Source organism: Chrysoperla carnea, chromosome 5, assembly GCF_905475395.1.
Source record: "Chrysoperla carnea chromosome 5, inChrCarn1.1, whole genome shotgun sequence".
In the NCBI taxonomy this organism is placed as follows: Eukaryota; Metazoa; Arthropoda; class Insecta; order Neuroptera; family Chrysopidae; genus Chrysoperla; species Chrysoperla carnea.
Window position 1 is genome coordinate 7,474,439 of NC_058341.1, and position 20,923 is coordinate 7,495,361.

A 20,923-nucleotide genomic window follows, 5' to 3' on the forward strand; every position below is an offset into this window, starting at 1 on the left:
TATCTACATTTTCTCCGATCCGGCACATCACTAGTGTTTATAAAATTCAAACAACATTACGTTAATGTAATAACAGTTGCACATATCATAAAAAGTAGTAGTGTTGATAAAATTCAAACAACATTACGTTAGTGTAATAACAGTTGCATATACCAAAAAAAAGTAATGTATCTTTTGTGTTTTTTAAACAATTTTTTAGTTTTACACATCAAACTTTCGTTTAATATTCGTCAGATTTTATTTATATCTTCATCTGAAACTTTTATCCTGCTATTATTTGATAAATTATTGATTTAAAAATCGAATGAACTATATAAAAAACAATTCGAGGTACCGTTTTTGACAAATATTAAATGAACAGACAAAACAATTTAAACTATCCCATCTATAGTTATTTTTCTAATTAATGTGTGTAAAATAGGCATGAAAAACTAGAGCACAAACTGTTTATTTGCTATTGAATTAGATTTAGAAAATCTTCTCTCTATCACTAGTGTTGATAAAATTCAAACAACATTACATTAGTGTAATAACAGTTGCATATATCACAAAAAAGTAATGCATTTTTTGTGTTTTTTTTAAAGCATTTTTTATTTTTACACATCAAACTTTCGTTTAATTTTCGACAGATCTTAATTATATCTTAATCTGAAACTTTTGTCCTGCTATTATTTTATATATTATTGATTTAAAAATCGAATGAACTATATAAAAAACAATTCGAGGTACAGTTTTTGACAAATATTAAATGAACAGACAAAACAATTTAAACTCTCCTATCTATAGTTATTTTTCTAATTAATGTAGTACGAAAAGCACGAAAAACTAGAGCCCTAACTGTTTATTTGCTACTGAATTAGACTTAGAAAATATTCTCTCATTCTTGTTTAGTGATCTAATTACATTCAATCGATAATTAACTTTTATTTTAAAAATTGTTTATTTTATTTTAAAATTAATTTTGTTTAATGATATAGTAGTTTAATTTATTTAAATTTATTATTTATTTAGATATAAATTTTGTTTATGTAGACTTTTGTTTTGTTCACGTGTGACAAGATTTTGCAAATGCTGTGACTAGACACGAAAATACGCGTTTCAAGTAATGGCCTAAAATTATTGAATAAAACAAAGAAAATTATGAAAATTTAGAAATCAAAATCATGTTATTTTATCGATTTATTGAAAAGATCAACAAAAAACCACTTGTATATATGTTATATTTTGTACATACGTGAATCCTGCGAATGCGAATGTTTTTATCCAAAATTCACTAATGCGAATGTTAAAAAGTCCATTAGAAACAAACCACACAGAACTTTGGGGTTCATATGCAATTATGCACCCATTAAATAATAAATAATCACTTTATATTTGAAGAATTTATTAAACAAAAACTATTTAAATCACATAAATTTTGCACTGAGTAATTAATATTATTTTTGACAGTTGACATCTGCGTTTAATTTCACGTTGTTGAATACCATGCTGTTGCATGTGTATGTTAAATGTCATGCGGTTGCATGTATGTTGAATGTCATGCTCATGCGGTTGCATATCTATTGAAAACCTTAGATCATATATTATAAGTAGTGTATTTTCAAAGATTGAAAACACATGTCTGTTTTAAAAACAAATTCTTGCGAATGCGAATGTTCAAAAATATACGAATATTGGTCCCATCACTAATGTGTATACACACATTACGTCTAAGTATTATGTACAGTAACATTACTGTTGTCAATATGAGCATAAGACTAAAATGGCTTAACTACATACACTAAGTTCTATCAATTTCTATGAAATACCTTTTATAATTTTAATTTTTGTTTGATATTAAAACTATTTTGTTTATTTTTGATTTAGAATAACTATTTTTATTTTATTTGTTTAGATTAGATTATGATTGTAATTTAGTTTTTTTTATTTATTTAGCCATTTATTTATTTTCCGAAATGCAATTATTCGAATTCGATACGGCTACGATTAATTAAAATCTAAAATTTATTGGATTAAAAGAACATCAGTTCTAATATTACATAGACCCCTTCAAAAATCGACGGTTTTTTACCTGTTCGAACTGTTCGCACAGGCATGGGAGCGACAATTTACGATTTCGTACATGATTTTATACGATATCTCAAAAACTACTTATCCAATCGTTAAATGAAACCGATTTTTGTATTTTTTGGATCAAAATTACCTAAAAACACCAAGTTTCATCAAATTCCGAAACAGAAAGTTTTTTGTGATTTTTTCGATTTTTTTTGAAGGGGTACCCCTTAAGAAAATTGCAAAAAATCAGAAAAATTATTTTGTTTCCGATTTGGATAAAAATCATTTTCTAGAGTAATTTGGACCCAAAAATTACAAAAATCGGTTTTACTTAACGATTGGGTAAGTATTTTTTGAGATATCGCTGAAAATCATGTATGAAATCGTAATATTGTCGCTCCCATGCTTCTGCGAACAGAATGAAACCGATTTTTGTAATTTTTGGGTCAAAATTACCTAAAAATCAAAGTTTCATCAAATTCCGAAACAGAAAGTTTTTTGTGATTTTCTCGATTTTTTTAAAGGGGTACCCCTTAAGAAAATTGCAAAAAATCAGAAAAATTATTTTGTCTCCGATTTGGATAAAAATCATTTTCTAGAGTAATTTGGACCCAAAAATAACAAAAATCGGTTTTACTTAACGATTTGGTAAGTATTTTTTGAGATATCGCTGAAAATCATGTATGAAATCGTAATATTGTCGCTCCCATGCTTCTGCGAAAAGAATGAAACCGATTTTTGTATTTTTTGGGTCAAAATTACCTAAAAAACAAAGTTTCATCAAATTCCGAAACAGAAAGTTTTTTGTGATTTTATCGATTTTTTTAAAGGGGTACCCCTTAATAAAATTGCAAAAAATCGAAAAATTTTATTTACCTCCGATTTGGATAAAAACCATTTTTTAGAATAATTTTAACCCCTAAAAAGCAAAAATTACGTCCATTTAACGATTGGAGGTCTAGATTCTGAGATTTCGACCAAAATCTTATATGCACGGTGATATCTTGGAGGAATTTTAAACTAAAAAATATAATGCCATTAACTGCTCCAAAAATACTCATAAAAGTTCATATTTCGCTTCCAAAAACGGTTCTCATATGAAAATTATCAGTCCGGGTAATAAGGTAAACTCGCAAGAACCTATCGATTATGGTTTGGTATCCATTTTCAAAAAATTGTTTTTTTAATTTTCCACAACTTCGGGAAAAAATAGAGAAAATCGCACTTATCTATCGATTGAATTAATAATTCTTCTTTGATTTGATTCCAGAAATACAAAAACATACGAATACATCAAGATCAAATAGCATTCCGTTCTATTCCGAAAATACCGTCCAAGAAACAGCAAGAACTGTAACATCACAACCAGATATAAAACGATTATTAGTCAATATAAAATTAATAAAATTATTGAACACAGTCGTTGCAAGTTTACAACATGGTAATCCGAAAAAATTGGAAGAAATATTAAATCGTTTACAATCACAAGTGCAATTAAAACAAATGTTGAAAACACAGAAAATTTCTTGTTTTTTACGAATGTTGGAAACGAAACAATTTATGTTAAAGTATAAACAATATCAAAATTTTATTTTTAAAACTCCGTCTAACTTCGCTTAAACAGCTCCAAATGAATTGGGAATGATACAGTATTATTTATTGGGTATCACAACAAACCTTACGGTTTAAAATGTGTCTCAGTCTGAGATAGACCCTAAAACCTAACCGAATCTAACGAATAAAATGTAGCCAGACTTATTTTGTGAACTCCCATACAATTCAAACCTAAAAATCTAGATCTGTAAGGAGATTTAAAAATTTTATTCAACGAGAATCCTATCCTATCTGAATCTGAATTAGACTTTGTTTTTATTTTTATTGATGTTTGTAGGCAAGAATCATATTTTGTTATTGACAATATAAAAAATCCTGAAGTTGTATATTTACAAATAGATCACTATCCCACTTTGGAAAAATTTCTTTTCGACATGAAAGAAAGTTCTGGATCTGAAACTTACCGTGTAAGTGATTAATCTCTTTTAAGTAGTTAAATTATTATTTAAAAATTTATTTTTCGTTAGAAATCAGATTCTATTAAAGGTAGCAATTGGAAATTAAACTTGAGTACAAGTCAATTATCTGCTCAACATAAATCAAGTAATAAAATGATTGATCCAAATGAATCATTACATTTATTAGCAGCAAATAATTCAAAACTTGGGACCCCTTCTGGTGCTTCAATTGCTGATTATTTAAGGTATCCATCACGTCCATATAACTATTCACACCGATACTGACATATTGATATCCACAAAAAAATTCTTACCGAGTATCAACAAAACAAACAAAAAACCAAGGTACAAATCAGGTACCCTGCGACCATTACAAAATGTAATAATATTAGCAGCCCGATTCCTTAGTTCGTCTTTCTCTATCGAGTTAATTTGTACAAAATATCTCATCTGCCGTTGATTTTTTAGTAATTTCAAAATTACTGAACAGTGATTCAGCGATTTCCCGATGTAAAATAAAGAATTATTTCAAAGATAAAAAACTACAGCTTGATAAATAGCTTTATACATTTTCAGTGATGAACGCACATAGCAAAACATATTTTTATTTTTATTTTTCTGATGTTTATGTTAGTGTTTTTACGCAAGTTTGACGTAGATTAACTATAAAAAGACTTTGAACTGTAAATAAAACTACGATCTGAAATTCAAATAAATAACAAACAATTTGCTAGAAAATAAACAATTCCTAAGCTATCCAGACTTCAGATAATCAAAGGCTATCTAATCTATTTATTATTCATGGAATAGTCAAGTTCACTTCAGAAAATTTTCCTTCATGTTCACTTGAAATGTTAAAATTCAAGGAAATTACATTTTATTTATCAACGAAAAAATTTTTCAAGAAAGACTATGACAAAACTTAAATTTTGGATTTATCCAGATTCGTAATCATAATTGGTAAAATATAGACGAAGTAAAAAATAATTATTCCTTATAAAATCAAGTATTTTCAGAATCGTCCGGAAATAAAACTTTTTCGAACAGAATTTTTTGTCGATATCTAAAAAATTATTCATTCAATCATCAAATCGACCAGATTTTTCATTTTTTGGATCAAAATTACTCTAAATATCAAAGACCCCTTAAGAAAATTACAAAAATCGGAAAATTTTTTACCCATTTTGATAAAAACCATCATCTAGAGTAATTTTGAACCAAAAATCAGGTTATTTTGACGATCAGACGTGAAGGAATTTCAGTTAAGATATCTTAGAAAGAGTATTGTCTCATAATTTCTTTCCATCCAATTTCTAAAAGACATTTTCTTATTTCAGCAAACGTTTACGTTCAAACTTACAAAAACACGAAAATGAAATGCGCAAATTAAAACAACTTAAAGAAACTGTATCCGATGAAATATTATTTAACGAAAAATATTTTAAAACACAACACCTACCCTCAGTAAATCCACAAAGCTCATACGGTTTGGAAGATGAAGCAGTTAACGAAGATCCCTACTATAATGCTTTAATGCAACGGGATGTACAAATCGTTGCAAAACCATTTACAATACGTCAATCGTCTTGTTATGCATGCTTAAATAAATTTCGCTGTAAAAATGTGATTCCTAAAATACCAACATTAATGGCTTCAAAACCATCGAATTGGTTCGAATCAGCCAAAACTCATGTTAACTATTATAACTGTCCTAGCGATGTGTTATTTTTGAATAATAATATTTCCTATCAAAGTACGGATGCGATTAATCGGATTTTAAACAATTTTATCCATGACACTGAGAATAAAGGTTTTGGAATGTATGGTAAGTATAATATCAACGAAAAAGAGGCTAAATTTGGGTTAAATCGAAGTCCTGGCAAATTTTAGTAATACAGGAAGCTTCCAGAACACTTCAGACAAATTTCTCCCTCGTGAATAACGAAATGTGGAAATTGGAGGGGGTAAAACTTGAGTGGGATAAAACTACCTAACATTAAAATTTCCCCGGATTTCGCTTTAACATTAATTTTACGATTTTACTATTTTCTAGATGAAGAACCTGTGTTAACAACGATTGTGAAGAAACATGAAGATTCTCCACCACCTACTAAACGTACCTTACATGGTGGAAGAATCGCTGCTGGTGGAACAAGCCCTACGTTGGATACTTCATCGGTCGCAGACGATGGAGTATATTGTTTTCCAACACAATCTGTGTACTCGGATCAAACATTCTTTCGTAATTCAGCGTGGCCATTAAAATTATTAAATGATAATGAATTGTATACAATGGTTTTTAAAGATGTCAATTTAAAGAAGTTGGAGGAAAGAATTGCAAAAATTGAAGTGAAAAAACGTTTAGATAAGTTTTTGAATTCACCATAATTTTTCTTTTGATGTCATTTTTTTGTAAAAAGTTTTTTAATTCAATAAATTTTTTATTTGCTAATAAATAAGGTCGAGTTTAATTAGGTAACTAAGCCATCTCATTTAAGGACGTTCGGCTGTTCTGTGCCACCTTTGAGAAACTTTGAGATAGAGAAATTTCTACACAAGTGAAATTTATAAAATTTTTAAAACCCCTGACTAATTTGTCGAGTACGAAACCCTGAACTCACACTTGAAACATTTCTAAACACTCTTCAATAAATTACCTTTTGCCTTAGAGTCTTCTCCAAACCGAACCAATTTTGGGGATCATCGCCTATTTTTAGTTGTTCCGGGTACGGAATCCTAAACTCACATTTGAAACACAGCTAAGAACACTCTCCATTAAACAGACAGCTAGACAGATTACTTTTTAGTGCATATTAATTTCTTTTGGAAAAGTTTTTCTTTTGAAGTCGGTTTTCTTTTTGTTAAAAGTATTTATTTTGTGATTTCTAGTGACCCTGAAGTGCACTAACTAATTTATCACTAAAAAAAGAATCATCGAAATCGTTTGGCTTGATATTGAGTTATTCGTCCTCTTGTCGTGACATACTGAATAAAAATTTAAGACTTTTATGGTTTTCTCATGGATGCCATTGTCAGAACTAGACCAAAATGAAATGGGACCAAACGGGAAGCATCAGCTTTCAAATAGATAAAGAATCATAGAAAAAGGTTCACCCAGTCAAAAGTTCTGCAATAACAAACATTAAAAAAAATACAGACGATTTGAGAACCTCCTTTTTTTGGTTTGAAGTCGGTTAAAAATGTAGTTTTAACAACCTTTAACGTAACATTTACAATATTTCTACTACAAATAATAAAATATTTCTATTTTTTTTAAATACTGTACAAATTCAAAAATAAATTAAACACTATTCAAAAAAATAATTTAACAAAAATCTAATAGATATTTTTTCCCAGCAAATCCACTAACCGAAACCGTATTCTGTAACGCCTCTTTAAAATTTTCTAACTTAACAAATTTATGCACCGGCCCCGTCAATTTTTTATCAATCATCATTTGTGTTAATTCTTGTAACATACGCCATCGTGCCTCAGCATCATGATGATCCTTTGACCATCGTGTCATCCAGAATCCAACGATTTGTATATTCTTAAAAATTAACGCTGACGTTGGAATTGTAACCGGTTCACGTGACATACCACCATAGGTCACCATATAACCATTATAATCCAGGTGACGTAACATTTCTAAGGCATTTTTACCACCAACACAATTAAAACCTAAGACCGGTTTCTTTAAACCGGATTTATCTGCTTTAAATGTACGAACTTCTTGTTCAGTTAAGACAACAGTTGCTCCCAAACCTTTTAAAAACTCACGTAATTGTTCGATATCGTTTCGATCTCGTACAATATTAATCGTTTTAATATCACGTTCCTTACAAATTTGTATAACATTTTGTCCAACTGCTGAGTTTGCACCATTTTGTATGATTGTATCACCAGGATGTAAATCACAAAAATCTTCTAGCATTCGATATGCCGTACATGGATTTACCGTAAGTGTAGCTGCTTCAACGATACCCAAATCTTTGGGTACTTTATATAAAACATCAGAATGCATTATCGTATGTGTACACCACGTACCTTGATTTGATAATAATGGAATAACACGATCACCTACGTCCAAATCACTAACATCTTCACCGATTTCAATAATTTCACCAACACCTTCGTTACCCGGTACTTGTGGTAATGTCACTTTTGCTGGATATTTTCCTTGGATTATATTTATATCAGCTGGATTCACGGGTGCAGCTAACATTTTTATTAAAACTTCACGTCCACATGGTTTTTTTATTTCGGTTTTCGTTAATTCAATCACTTTTACCGGATCACCGAAATCTTTATACACTAATTGACATGCTGTTGTTGTTTTTAAACGTATAAAATTATTAATTATACTTAAATTTGTATTTAATATTTTGATTTTTGTTAGACCATTCATTGCGAACGTCATTTTGATAAATAATTTATTTTAAATAAATAATTAAATATTATTAATTCAAGTGTTTTTTTTTTTTAATTTGAGTTTGACATTCGACTTTGGCATGTTATCCAGAGCCATCTGTAATTCAACTACGTAAGTAGTTTCAAGTGTTGGAAGGCGCGTAATATGAATTTTTTTTGCACAAACAGAATAATTTTTCTTCGTGAATAAAACTTTCTTGAAGCTCAATCACCGATTAATTTTGGGACAATTAACATTATTGTGTGTTTTTCCATAAGTTCCCTAAAACTGTGTTTATTGTAATCAAGATACTTTGGTACTTGCCCAAACAGCCAAACTACCTTAGGTTAGGTTAGGTTAGAGTGGCTGTCCTGGGGTGGGACACACGTAGACCATAGGGTCCGTTGCGATACCGTAAATGGGTTGGCCCGTCTCCGACCACTACTCCATGAACCATTTGGAGCTGTTCAAGAACAGCAGGAGGGCTTTGACGTCGACTGACTTTAGGTCGGAGAGGTCGTCAAAGAGAGCTGGCCTCATGACAAGAACTGGACAGTGACAGAGAAGATGTGACTAAGCGTTCAGCATGCCTGCCGCCCAGCTAGTGTCCTGTGACAGTCGAAACAACTTTGCGAACAGAGGCCCTTGGAAGTGATATGAGAACTTCGGAACGCTTGCGATTGTACTCAGACCATATCTGTCTTGTAGTACCACAAGTACGTTCTTCCCTCCATCTAAGATTGGCCTTTTTCAGAATATTCTCTTTCGGGAGTAACTTGCAGTTCGCGAATGGAACTCCCGGGTATTTATTGATGCTTGTGTCCGGCAGCATTGTGCCATTTCTAGCAAGCTCATCGGCTTCACAATTTCCTGGAATGCCCCTGTGTCCCGGTACCCATACCAGGTTTACATTCATTTGCTCCGCTAGCTCATTTAAGGACGTACGGCAGTCCTGTGTAATAATAAAAAATTCATTTATAATAAAGCATTTTCAGGATATTTATACAATTAACTCTGTTGATTATCTTTTTCATTTTCATTTGTTTTTTTAAATATTTATTAAAATATTTATACATCTTATTCATTAGAAATTAAATTTAATAATTCATCAGTAAAATTATCATCACTGGCCCTATTATTAATTCTCGATGTAATACCTTCAGTTTCCTCTTTCAAGGACATTTCCTTAAAAATCTCTTGTAATTTTGTGTTATGACTAGCACAGTCAATATTTAGAAATGCTTTATTTTCAATTGATGAACGATTCAATGATGTTTCAGCTGAAGTGGAAGTTTTTGAAGATTGTGGTAAGAAATTTAAATTGATAAAATTATGATTGACTTTTGTCTCACCCAATATTTGATTGGCAAACATATTTATCTCTTCTTTTATACAATTATTTGCATTTTGTTTTTGTACTGTATAAATATTTGTGCCTAGAAAATTAAGGTAGGTCTAATTTGTTAATCCATTTCTAGACATGAGTACCTAATTATACAGGGGTGTACACAAATACAAATTGACTTGATTAATAAGTAGGCAGAATAGGCAGTTGCCTGGGGCCCCCGAAAAATGAAAAAGACTTCTAAAATTTTCTTACAAACATAAAATCATCAACTTTTCTCTGAGTGATGAAGACCTCCACGAAGCTATAAATGACTTAGTTCGTTTTTATTCTAGAGAATCGGAAGAATTTTTCATTGAAATGAAACAATTCCAAAGTTACGTGAACTCCAGATACACTGATGCACAAAAAAACTCATAGTCATTTGTATAAGATTCTAATGGAAGATCAATTAGCCGATGCATTTCCTAACACAGAAATAGCTCTTCGGATTTTTTTTTAACATAAATGATCACAAATTGTTCTGCCGAACGAATTTCGCAATCAAAAAGAATCAAAGCTGCTGAAAGAGCTACAACGTGGAAAGAGCGACTCGAGATGATAGGTATACTTTGCATTGAGTCAGATTTATTGAACAAAATCGATATTGATGATATAATTGATCGAAAAAAGAATTGGGAACGGACGTGGAAGAAAAGAGCCCCCAAATTGATGAATGCCTAGGGCCCCGTTGAGGGTTAATCCGGCCCTGGCGGAGAATCTACAGTTACGTATTTTTATAACATCCTGTATTTCATACTCCTTTTTAATTGTGTTAGAGATCGAATAACCTTAAAATTTCGAAAAAAAATTTGTATACCTAAATTACGCAATAATGTTGTTTGAGTATCATCAAAATGTCCTTCATGTACAAACGATCCATCTTGATTTTGTAATCCTAATTTGAGCAGAATCGAAACACGTACATTAAATTGTTGCAACCAAACTAATATACATTTACGTATTTTACATAAATCTTCGTATTGGAAATATTTAACATATTCATCGAACTGTATCTGTGCTTTTTCCAATAATAACAGTGTTGCTGGATTTGCAATTAATGGATATAATTCCGATAAATGTTTACGTGTTACAGTAATTATATCATCGGAGATTGTTGTCTGCCATTTATAGATCATTGTAACCAGATCCCATAAACGATCCATACTATATTGATCCAGTTGCATTAGTGATGAATGTGCTATATTTTCCATTAATTGTCGTACAGCCATGTGAGTAAATGGCGGTCGTGGTTGAAATAATTCTGATATGATTTTTTTCGCGAGAAATGTTGATATAATTTCATCAAGAACTGTGGAAATTATTTGTTATTTAATTTGGATATGGAAAAATAAATCACTTATCTTAATATTGTGAAACTTTAAAAAGTGAATTCATGCAACAGTGTAGTTAAAGCAACCTCGGAAACGGCTTCAACGGTTTTCATGAATTAGTATGCAGGGATTTTTTTGGGGCGAAAAATCGATCTAGCTAGGATTTATTTTTAGAAAATGTTGTTTTATTTGTGTTTTCAAGAAAAACTCAAACATTGACTACAAAATGGGATTCTTCCTGACATCTATTGGCAATGAAGCGAAGTATATTACCGGGACGTTCAATTTGGACATTGATTTTAGTGGATATTTCAGAAAATAGACGTTGGATCGTAAAATGAATACGATTTTTGAATTTTTTGGGTCAAAATAAGTCTAGAAATTAATTTTTATCCAAATCAGAAACAAAAAAATTTTTTCGATTTTTTGGAAATTTTTCAAGGGGTACCCCTTCAAAAAATTTCAAAAAATCGAAAAAAATTGTTTGTTTCCAATTTGGATAAAAATCAGTTTCTAGACTAATTTTGACCTGTAGAAAACAAAAATCGAGTTAAATTAACAAATAGGGCAGTAGTTTTTGAAATATCGATCAAAATTCACTGATTTTAGTGGATATTTCAGAAAATAGACGTTGGATCGTAAAATGAATACGATTTTTGAATTTTTTGGGTCAAAATAAGTCTAGAAATTAATTTTTATCCAAATCAGAAACAAAAAAATTTTTTCGATTTTTAGGAAATTTTTCAAGGGGTACCCCTTCAAAAAATTTCAAAAAATCGAAAAAAATTGTTTGTTTCCGATTTGGATAAAAATCAGTTTCTAGACTAATTTTGACCTATAGAAAACAAAAATCGGGTAAAATTAACAAATAGGGGAGTAGTTTTTGAAATATCGATCAAAATTCACTGATTTTAGTCGATATTTCAGAAAATAAACGTAAACGAAAATAGAAAATAGACGTTGTTTCGCCATTCTGACGAAATCTCCAAGAATATCCACCAGATCGTCAAATTTTGAAAGAAGAAAGTTGTTATTGATTAAAAAAGGGAATATTTTTCCACAAACCGTACAATTTAGGCAAAATCAGACTGAAAAGTTTTACAAAAAATTGAACCATCGTATATTATGCTGCTGTACCCATGGTTCACATATCATATGTACTTTTTTACGAGAACTTTAAAGTTTTAACACTTGGGGCGATAAAAGAATGTGAGAGAAATGCAAGGTGCTTTACTATTTTGCAAAGAAGAAGAACGAAATCCTAACAGAAGACAGTAGAACTCGGAGGCTATAAAGTATATAATTTTGAGCTTATTGAGTTTGCAACGAAAAGCGAGTGTAGGTATTTCTATTAATACAACTTTTATAAAAATAGCTTAATCGTGTGTTTTTATATCAAGCGAAAGCTGTGCACACTAATCAAAACTAAAATTTAAAAAAACAAAGTAAGAAATCGGTATCACTTTACTACTTGAAAACGTCGGTCTCTGTGGGGGATTCCACATTATCTAAAGTATAGTGCAAACTACAGCAGACGAGTGTTATTAATAAACACAGACGTACCAACAGTGGCTTTTTCTTTTTCAATTTTTTGAGCATCTAATCGTTGTGCAAATACGTAAATCATTTCCGAACCTAAGTTTAATATTAAAAATGGTGTGATATGTGTAGCAGCCATGATTTAAAAATTACTTTATTTACAAAACAATCGTAAACTAGTTAAAAACAAAATGTCAGCCACCGGTAAACATCAACACGCTAGTTCTAAAGATAATGATCAAACAACAACTATCGAACAAATATATTCAACATTTGCCCGACATCTATACGAGAATGATTCAGTTAAAATATGTACCGCGTATTTGAAACAATCAAATATTACAAATGCTGAACGTGTTTTATTTGTAACAAAATTTTTAGAAGAATTTAAATTATTTACAAAATTATCTAATGTTGAAAAGAGTAATGAATTATCAGCACAATATCGTGAAAATGGTAATTTAGCATTTAAAAAGAAACAATATAATGAGGCGTTAGAATTTTATAATAAAAGTATTGCTTATGCTGAAATTACAAAGTGTACGGAAAATTTAGCATTTGGTTATGGAAATCGTTCAGCTGTTTTATTTGAATTGAATTTTCTGAATGAGTGTTTAATGGTAAGAATTTATTTATTGGCTAATTTTATAAGATTTCCCATAAAAATACTTCGCTGGTTACTAAACAACCAATCATATTTCGGATAATGCAATCTGCCATCTTGTATTTCCAAACAAAATGGCCGACTGTTTAGTCTAACGTATTTAGTCCAAAATTAAATTATGATACAAGCAAATTACTAACTACTTGGCTCAGCTTTAAATGTATATTAATTTTTTTAGGATATAAATCGTGCCTTAACATACGATTTCCCTTCAGCAAAGAAAGATAAATTAATTACTCGTCAAAATAATGCAAAATCATTACTTGCTCACGACAAAAAAGCACAACGAGTCTATAATTTTTATTCCGATTTAGCCGAGACAATTGAGAATCGTAATGATATCATAAAATGCGCAACAAGTAAAATAAAAATCGAACATAATCAAAAAATGGGACGTCATGTAATTGCTGTAGATCAAATTCAACCTGGTGAACTAATTGCAATTGAACGCCCTTATATAGCAGTATTATTACGATCAGCCAACTATAAAAATTGCGCTTATTGTTGCCATTATACATTAAATCCAATTCCATGTGTGCAATGTCCATTTGTGCTTTTTTGCGATGATAAATGTCAAAAATTAGGCTATGAATCATTTCATCGATATGAATGTCAATTATTAAACAGTATTTATAAATTAAATATACCAAAAATGGCGTTATTAGCATTACGGATAGCGCTAGTTGCGAGAAATGAATATAGAAATATTGCGGAAATGAATGAAACGAATCCATCGTTAATTGGTCTTGTTCCGGATTCAACGAATAAGGATAAAATGATTTTAGACACAAATTATACGGGAATCCATTATTTAATTGCAAACACGGAACATTTCCCGATTAATGAATTATTACATAAAACCGTGATTGCATCGATTTTACTGAATTTATTAAAACAAACCGATTTTTTTGATGAAGATCAAAGTATGGTTGAAATTGCTGCTGAATTGTTATTACGGCATTTACAAACAGCACCATCAAATTTTCATCAAATTACAGCGACCAAAGTATTGGGGGAAGAAATGTCGGAAAATATAAGTTTTGCTGAAGGTGCATTTCCATTTTTGAGTATGTTGAATCATTCTTGCGCACCAAATGTGTTTCGTATCAGTTATGGTACTGTGGAAGTTTTGCGAGCGTTACGATTAATTAATGCTGGTGAACAACTTTTTGATAATTATGGGTAAGTTGAAAAATTTCGAAATTACTTTAATTAGCAAATTATGCTCCAATTTGCATACGAAATTATCGTTTTATTTGAACCTGGCGAAAACAATGCCATCGGCAAAAATCAACCTTGATATTGAAAGGTTTAATTGGTCCCTTTTTGTTATTCTAGATACCATCATGCCTTATTAAAGAAAATCGAACGGAAATTAGAATTAAAAGATCAATATTTTTTCGATTGTCAGTGTGAAGCATGTGAAAATGATTGGCCCACATGGAGTGAGCTACAAGCAAAACGTCGTAATTTACCACAAGTTGAATTTCTTGAAAAATTAACACCACAAATATTACGACGAAATACGATTGAACCAAAAAAACATTTACCACAAATGATAAAAGTATTAATGGAATTAGAAAAATATGCACCATGCTCTGAACTATGTGAGCTACAAGAAGCATTTAAAGAGATACATTTTTTGGATGGGAATATTTTTGATATTTTAAAACCTGTTTAAAAAAGAAATTTATTTTGGGAAAAGATTGTTAAGTTTTCGAAAGATTTTTATATGAAAATGGAATGTTTTTTTATTTGTAGTTTAACGTTTTTGAGAATAAAAGTATATTTTTTAAATTTTTATGTGTCTAGATTATTTTATAAAGAACCCAAAGAAATTAGATCGTAGAAATTCGAGAAAAAATAATTTCACCATCTTCACTGAACTTAAATTTACTGCACGCACTTTGCCAATTTATTTCTACGAGTATTAGCTGTGGACAGGCACAAACCAGAGACTTTTGTTAAGGTAGTTTATCAATATCGAGGCGGGAAACACTTTGGTCAATTCAGCAATCATTTTTGAATAGGGTATTCTACTATTTTTGAAAAAGTACTTCAAAATGTTGATTTTTTTAATAAAAAACCACCAAAAATTTATTTCGGAAAAATACACACGCTTACTTTCCATTAAACCATTAAAAAACTTAAATTTTAAACCATTTTTAAACTGTCAAAAACGCGGGCATCCAATTTGATGACGTAATATGGGTATCATTATACGAAATAACACAAATAAGTTTGACAGATATATTCATAGACATCTGATTATAATAAATAGAAATACTTATTATCGTTGGATATATTATACCCACCTGTCTACACTGAACTAACTGGTGGTCTATGACTCATACCGCTATGACATCACAGCAGAGCTTACCCGCGTTTTAGGTCACGTGATATACAGTTTAAAATTACGATTTTTAATTTTAATATTTTAAAAGAAAAATGTGCTTTTATGACTCGAAATCAGAATATTTAAGTATATTTTTACATAAATTTTATATTTTTTCAAATTTCATGATTTATTTTTGACTTAACGGATAATACCCTATTTTCCAATGGATAATCAATCATTACGCCTGGCTCTAGATCTATAAAAAAAGAGAAGCTACAAATGAGTACTTAAAAATGATTGTACTGTGCATTGTAATCTATTTTAAAAGCCAGATGTGGCACATACTCACTTCATTAATTTTCATTACAAAAAATTATTATTAAACAATGACAAACTATATTGAACAATATAATAAATAACTATCTCCCTCTTTATTTTATTCAATGAATCTATTTATTCAAACATTATGCAGCAATGAATAACGACTCCTTAAACAATTGATTTTAAAAAAAGGGGGTGTGTTGTGTAAGTAATGGTGTCGTTATTTCGTTAAAGTTCGGTATTTTAACTTCGTGTGCTATATTGAATCATACAAAAAATAAAATAACAAAATAATAAACACCATCAGTAAATAAAAATACGAGTGGTTAAATAGTTATCAATTTTGTGAAATATTTGCTTTTGGAACAGAAAAACGGAAATAGTTGGAGATAATGATTATGAATAACGATGAAATATTAGCTGGTTATCAAGAACGAGCCCAATTAGCAGTGAAACTATATGGAAATTCAATGGCGGGCTATTTAAATAAACAACAAGCGTATAAAGAAATGATGAAAAATCATTCGAATATACATAAATTAACAAAAGATCAACAATTTCAAGTGATTTGTAATTATTTCCAAGGTCCATCGATTACTTATCAACAATGTAAACCGCAAGATTGAACAAAACACACTAGCAACAAATTATGATTGAAACCAAAGAAGAAACAAGATTGTCTCTACAAAATACCAAAAAAATAATATAACAAATAATCGTGTGCCGTTTTAATTTAAAATAGAAAAATATAAAATCACAGTGCCATAATTTTTAACGCCATATTGTTAAGTAGAAATAATATACCTATTTATTGTTAAGATTTAAAAAAAAAGCAAACAGTATTTTTTTATAAAAAATTATTATATTTATAATATTTATCTCACAAAAAAAATGTATTTAAATTATAAAAAAAATTATTCTAGTCTACAAATTGAGAAAATAAATTAAATAAAGTAAAAAATGCTTACAAAATAATACTGAATTAATTTATTTATTGTTGTGGTAGATATTCAAGTCTAACACGACATTTTAAAATGACGTGTCATACCTGAATATTTTAGTTGGAAAATTTTGATCTATAATGTTAGGAAAATGATAGAGTTGTTTTAAAATTTGAAAATAGATGAATTTTGTATAAAACTTAACGAGATATGATGAAAAAAAGAGTAAATTTTCGAGAAAATACGAAATACAAAATTTGAAGCCGTTTACGCTTGCGTCAATTTAAAATAGTGTATTTCTTCCAGAGGACGCTTTCGAAAAATAAATTTCATTTATTTGTTTCAATGAGTAAGAAAGATTTCGAAAAATTTTCAAACTTTTTTGAAGTCTCTGTTTTTCACAAATAAATTATTTCCTGCTTTTCTAATGCATTTGAACATGTATTCAAAGAATTTCTCGATTAATGCTAAGAGCTAAACTGTAGTAAATTTCATTTCCTACAAATTTGCTTTTTATAAAAATTCCAATTTGATTATTATTAATCGACAAATTTTCAAAAACTCTTCGAATGCGACAGTTTCTTTCAGGACATCCCATAATAGAATTTCTAACAATTCCTACAATTATGGATCCCAATTTTTCGACATTCCTAAATAAATTAAAAAAAACTACTTAAATACAAAGTACAAAAAAAGAAAATCATCTTGACTAGAAAATTACAGTACGGACTAGATTCGTTTTCATTTTGGTAACAAAAATTTAAAAAAAAAATTGAAGGCACAAACATGATTTTAAATTTTACTTAAATCTAAATTATTAATCGTTGTCCCTAACAGATGCTCCGATAATCGTTGCATTAATTGATTATCAGCTGTTAAACCTTCTGTAGCTAAAAACCGGAATGTTTCAATTGCGCATGCGGCAAAACCAGCTGTCTCAGGATCCACCTGTTCATTATCATTCTCATCATCATCATCATTGTCATTATTTGTGTCGCGTGCCAATTCCGCTTGTAATGCGCAAACGCGTTCTAATGCTAATTTCAAAAATTCCGTTGTTCCATTGTTATTATTATTATTATTCGTTATTGGCTAAAACAAAAGAAAAACAAAATCACTGTTTTTTATTTTTAAACAAAACAAAATCACTTTTTCAAAAATCACAATACCGATAAATTTTGCTGTTGTGAAGGAGGTCTTATTCGTTTATTTGGATTTTGTGAACTTTCTGAAGTTGAGCGATTTTCATGTTCACGATGTCGTTTTCGTTTCATTATTTCTTCAATAAACAAAAATGAAAAATTATAAATTTGCACTTGAAATAAAACTCACTCGAAAATTAATAAACTTACACAAACTAATTATTAACAATTAAAAAAAATAAAACTTAATTTAAAAATTAAAAATAAATAAATGGTTCTCGAGATCTACTAACGCACACATCGATCGATTCCAAAATCTAAATGCCAAATCAAACAGAACTAAGGAAGTTTCAGTACTTTTTTTTAAAAATTATTCGTTACACCATTAATATAAAGCGGTGAAATTAGTGTAACGCATTACATATGCCACTGTCCGTGTAAAATGTATCAATGAAGAGTAGTTTTACGCATAAAAAAAAAAACTTGAATTTAGTCCGCTTTATAATTGTAATGGTCTGATATTAAATACGGCAGATGTGCAACATACACATTGCGTTAAAAGCAGACCATGTGAGTTGTGTTAAAGCAGTTCAATTTTTTTCAGTAAATAACATACATTCTAGTCAAAGTTATTTGAGATTGTTACTACAACATAATCAGATTATTGTTGAGACCCTATAAGACAAGTGAAAACAAACAATTGACTGGGTTAGTTGTTGAAATACCATGCATAGACATGAATCCAAGAAGTTACATTCATGAAGTTAGAACAAAATTCATCATCCAAGTTGAAAATAAAGTGCAAATAATTTCAAACCCTAAATGTAAAATTGCTTTGGTGCTCGTACTACCTTAACGTAATTGAAAATTATCGGAGTAGACTATAAACGTTTTATAGAAGTAAAATCGGAATCCTGATCATTTTCAAAGTTGAATAAAGTAAAATTATCATAATTTACCATTTCCAAAGATCATTTTCACAATGGCTTCGTGAATAGGGTATTCGATAGTCAAAAATAAATCATAAAATTTGAAAAAGTTAAAATTTATGTAAACATATACTTAAATATTCTGATTTCGAGTCATAAAAGCACTTAATGATTTCGAGTCATAAAATCGTAATTTTTAAACTGTATATCACGTGACCTAAAACGCGGGTAAGCTCTGCAGTGATGTCATAGCGGTATGAGTCATAGACCATCAGTTAGTTCAGTGGAGACAGTTGGGTATAATATATACATAGATAAGTATTTATATTTATATTATAATCAGTTGTCTATGAATATATTTGTCAAAATTATTTGTGTTATTTCATATAGTGATACCCATATTACGTCATCAAATTGGATGCCCGCGTTTTTGACAGTTTAAAAAAGGTTTAAAATTTAATTTAAGTTTTTGGCAAGAAAGCGTGTGTATTTTTCCGAAATAAATTTTTGGAGGCTTTTTATTAGCAAAATGAACATTTTGAAGTACTTTTTCAAAAATAGTGGAATACCCTTTTATGCTATAACGCCATAACTATTGAGTTTTGGTATATGATACACTTTCGACTTTCTGCCTAGTTACGGAAAATTTTCTTCAATTTTCTTTAATTTCCAACAACGTATGTGGTAGTCAATTTATTTGCCCTTTTATATAAAATTAGATTCGTTCATAAACTAAAATAAGGGCTCGTATTCTTAACTACACGCACATAAAGCAGATGTTTTTAAATTTTAATACTTTTATCTTTATTTAATACATATATCGTATATATATTTATACCGTACTAACTATTCCATTAATAAAATTTTGAAATAGTTTTTTTTTTCATATACGATTTTTGGCATGTGTTTAGATTTTGATAATTTTCTAGGGGGGTTGAAAAACATTATTTTTATTGATTGATCAGCGGTTTCTAACACTTATTTTTATGTATTTTTGTTTGATTGTTGTGTAGAGATCTTGATTGGGGGCAGATGGTCAATTTTCACAGACAATTGAGTAACGTTTTTTTTTTCGATACCTCTATATACAGAGCGTTCTGTTATTGACTGCAGATCGTTATCCTGCAGAATAAGCTCATAAAGACGAAGGAAAAAGTAATTTTCCACTTTTGGATCTGAGGCCTACTTTGCGAGATAATTAACAAAATAAATTAATATATCTTTAGCGAATCACAGTTCAATAACATTTTGAATGAAACCAATAAAACACAACTTAAAGAAAGGATGTGTTTTATCATAGTGGAAGGCGTCTCTAAATGCAAAATTATTACAAAAAAACTCTATTTGGCTACTTTTGTTATTATAAAAACTAACCCATTAAAACCTACACTACGTTTCTTGGTAAATTAAGTGTTGTACGCAACTAATCGTGCGAATATCACATACGTTAGGCATATATTTGGCAAGACGAACAATTGTCCGTTTTGATAAATATATGCTGAGATACACATACACCGAGACAAACCGAAGTATGTATGTTGTGTGTTGAAGTTGTAAAGTTATACAATGTTTAAGATTTTGTATTCTGTATTACACAATTTATTCCCCCCTGCCCCGTACCTATATTAATTTATAATTTGATACCTCCCACATTTAACTGTTTATTGGTGATTTATATTTTTGTTTTCTTTATAAATAATAACAACAAAATATTTTTTTTAGTATTCACGATCCAATTAAATCAATTATTGTTTTATGATAGTCTCCTCTAAGTGACACCTATTAATTTAATGAATTTTATAGGTCTGTGAATTCATAAATCTTTCTATTTTCCCATAGTCACATCTCCCGAA

General features: G+C 29.7%; 5 protein-coding genes across 6 annotated transcripts; 2 read left to right on the forward strand and 3 right to left on the reverse strand.

The window, feature by feature from the left end:
• Nucleotides 1-4,040: 4,040 nt before the first annotated feature.
• LOC123300394 lies at nt 4,041-6,455 on the forward strand. Its single transcript, XM_044882965.1, has 4 exons — nt 4,041-4,076; nt 4,137-4,312; nt 5,405-5,892; nt 6,121-6,455. Exons 1-4 carry the CDS (start codon nt 4,044-4,046, stop codon nt 6,453-6,455), a joined length of 1,032 nt encoding a protein of 343 aa, XP_044738900.1. The 5' UTR covers nt 4,041-4,043.
• An 818-nt stretch (nt 6,456-7,273) lies between these two features.
• Nucleotides 7,274-8,544, reverse strand: LOC123300226 (enoyl-[acyl-carrier-protein] reductase, mitochondrial). Its single transcript, XM_044882755.1, has one exon. It carries the CDS (start codon nt 8,485-8,487, stop codon nt 7,393-7,395), a length of 1,095 nt encoding a protein of 364 aa, XP_044738690.1. The 5' UTR covers nt 8,488-8,544; the 3' UTR covers nt 7,274-7,392.
• A 1,026-nt stretch (nt 8,545-9,570) lies between these two features.
• On the reverse strand, nt 9,571-12,958 carry LOC123300396 (protein OSCP1; the record flags this gene model as incomplete). Its single annotated transcript, XM_044882967.1, has 3 exons — nt 12,760-12,958; nt 10,683-11,174; nt 9,571-9,914 (listed from the first exon to the last, which is right to left on the reverse strand). Coding segments are annotated over exons 1-3 (951 nt in total), but the record flags the coding sequence as incomplete, so codon positions are not given.
• LOC123299852 (SET and MYND domain-containing protein 4) lies at nt 12,927-15,131 on the forward strand. The gene is made up of 3 exons (XM_044882245.1): nt 12,927-13,355; nt 13,578-14,581; nt 14,738-15,131. Exons 1-3 carry the CDS (start codon nt 12,927-12,929, stop codon nt 15,078-15,080), a joined length of 1,776 nt encoding a protein of 591 aa, XP_044738180.1. The 3' UTR covers nt 15,081-15,131.
• A 2,418-nt stretch (nt 15,132-17,549) lies between these two features.
• LOC123300940 (chloride channel protein E) lies at nt 17,550-18,556 on the reverse strand. Of its 2 annotated transcripts, XM_044883617.1 has the most exons (3): nt 18,435-18,556; nt 18,169-18,278; nt 17,550-18,091 (listed from the first exon to the last, which is right to left on the reverse strand). In XM_044883617.1, the coding sequence occupies exons 2-3, from the start codon at nt 18,271-18,273 to the stop codon at nt 17,792-17,794; spliced, it is 405 nt and encodes a 134-aa protein (XP_044739552.1). In that variant the 5' UTR covers nt 18,274-18,278; nt 18,435-18,556; the 3' UTR covers nt 17,550-17,791. The 2 variants fall into 2 exon arrangements, with proteins under 2 accessions (XP_044739552.1, XP_044739553.1); XM_044883618.1 differs by lacking the exon at nt 18,435-18,556 and having other exon boundaries at nt 18,169-18,287.
• Between the last annotated feature and the right edge of the window lie 2,367 nt (nt 18,557-20,923).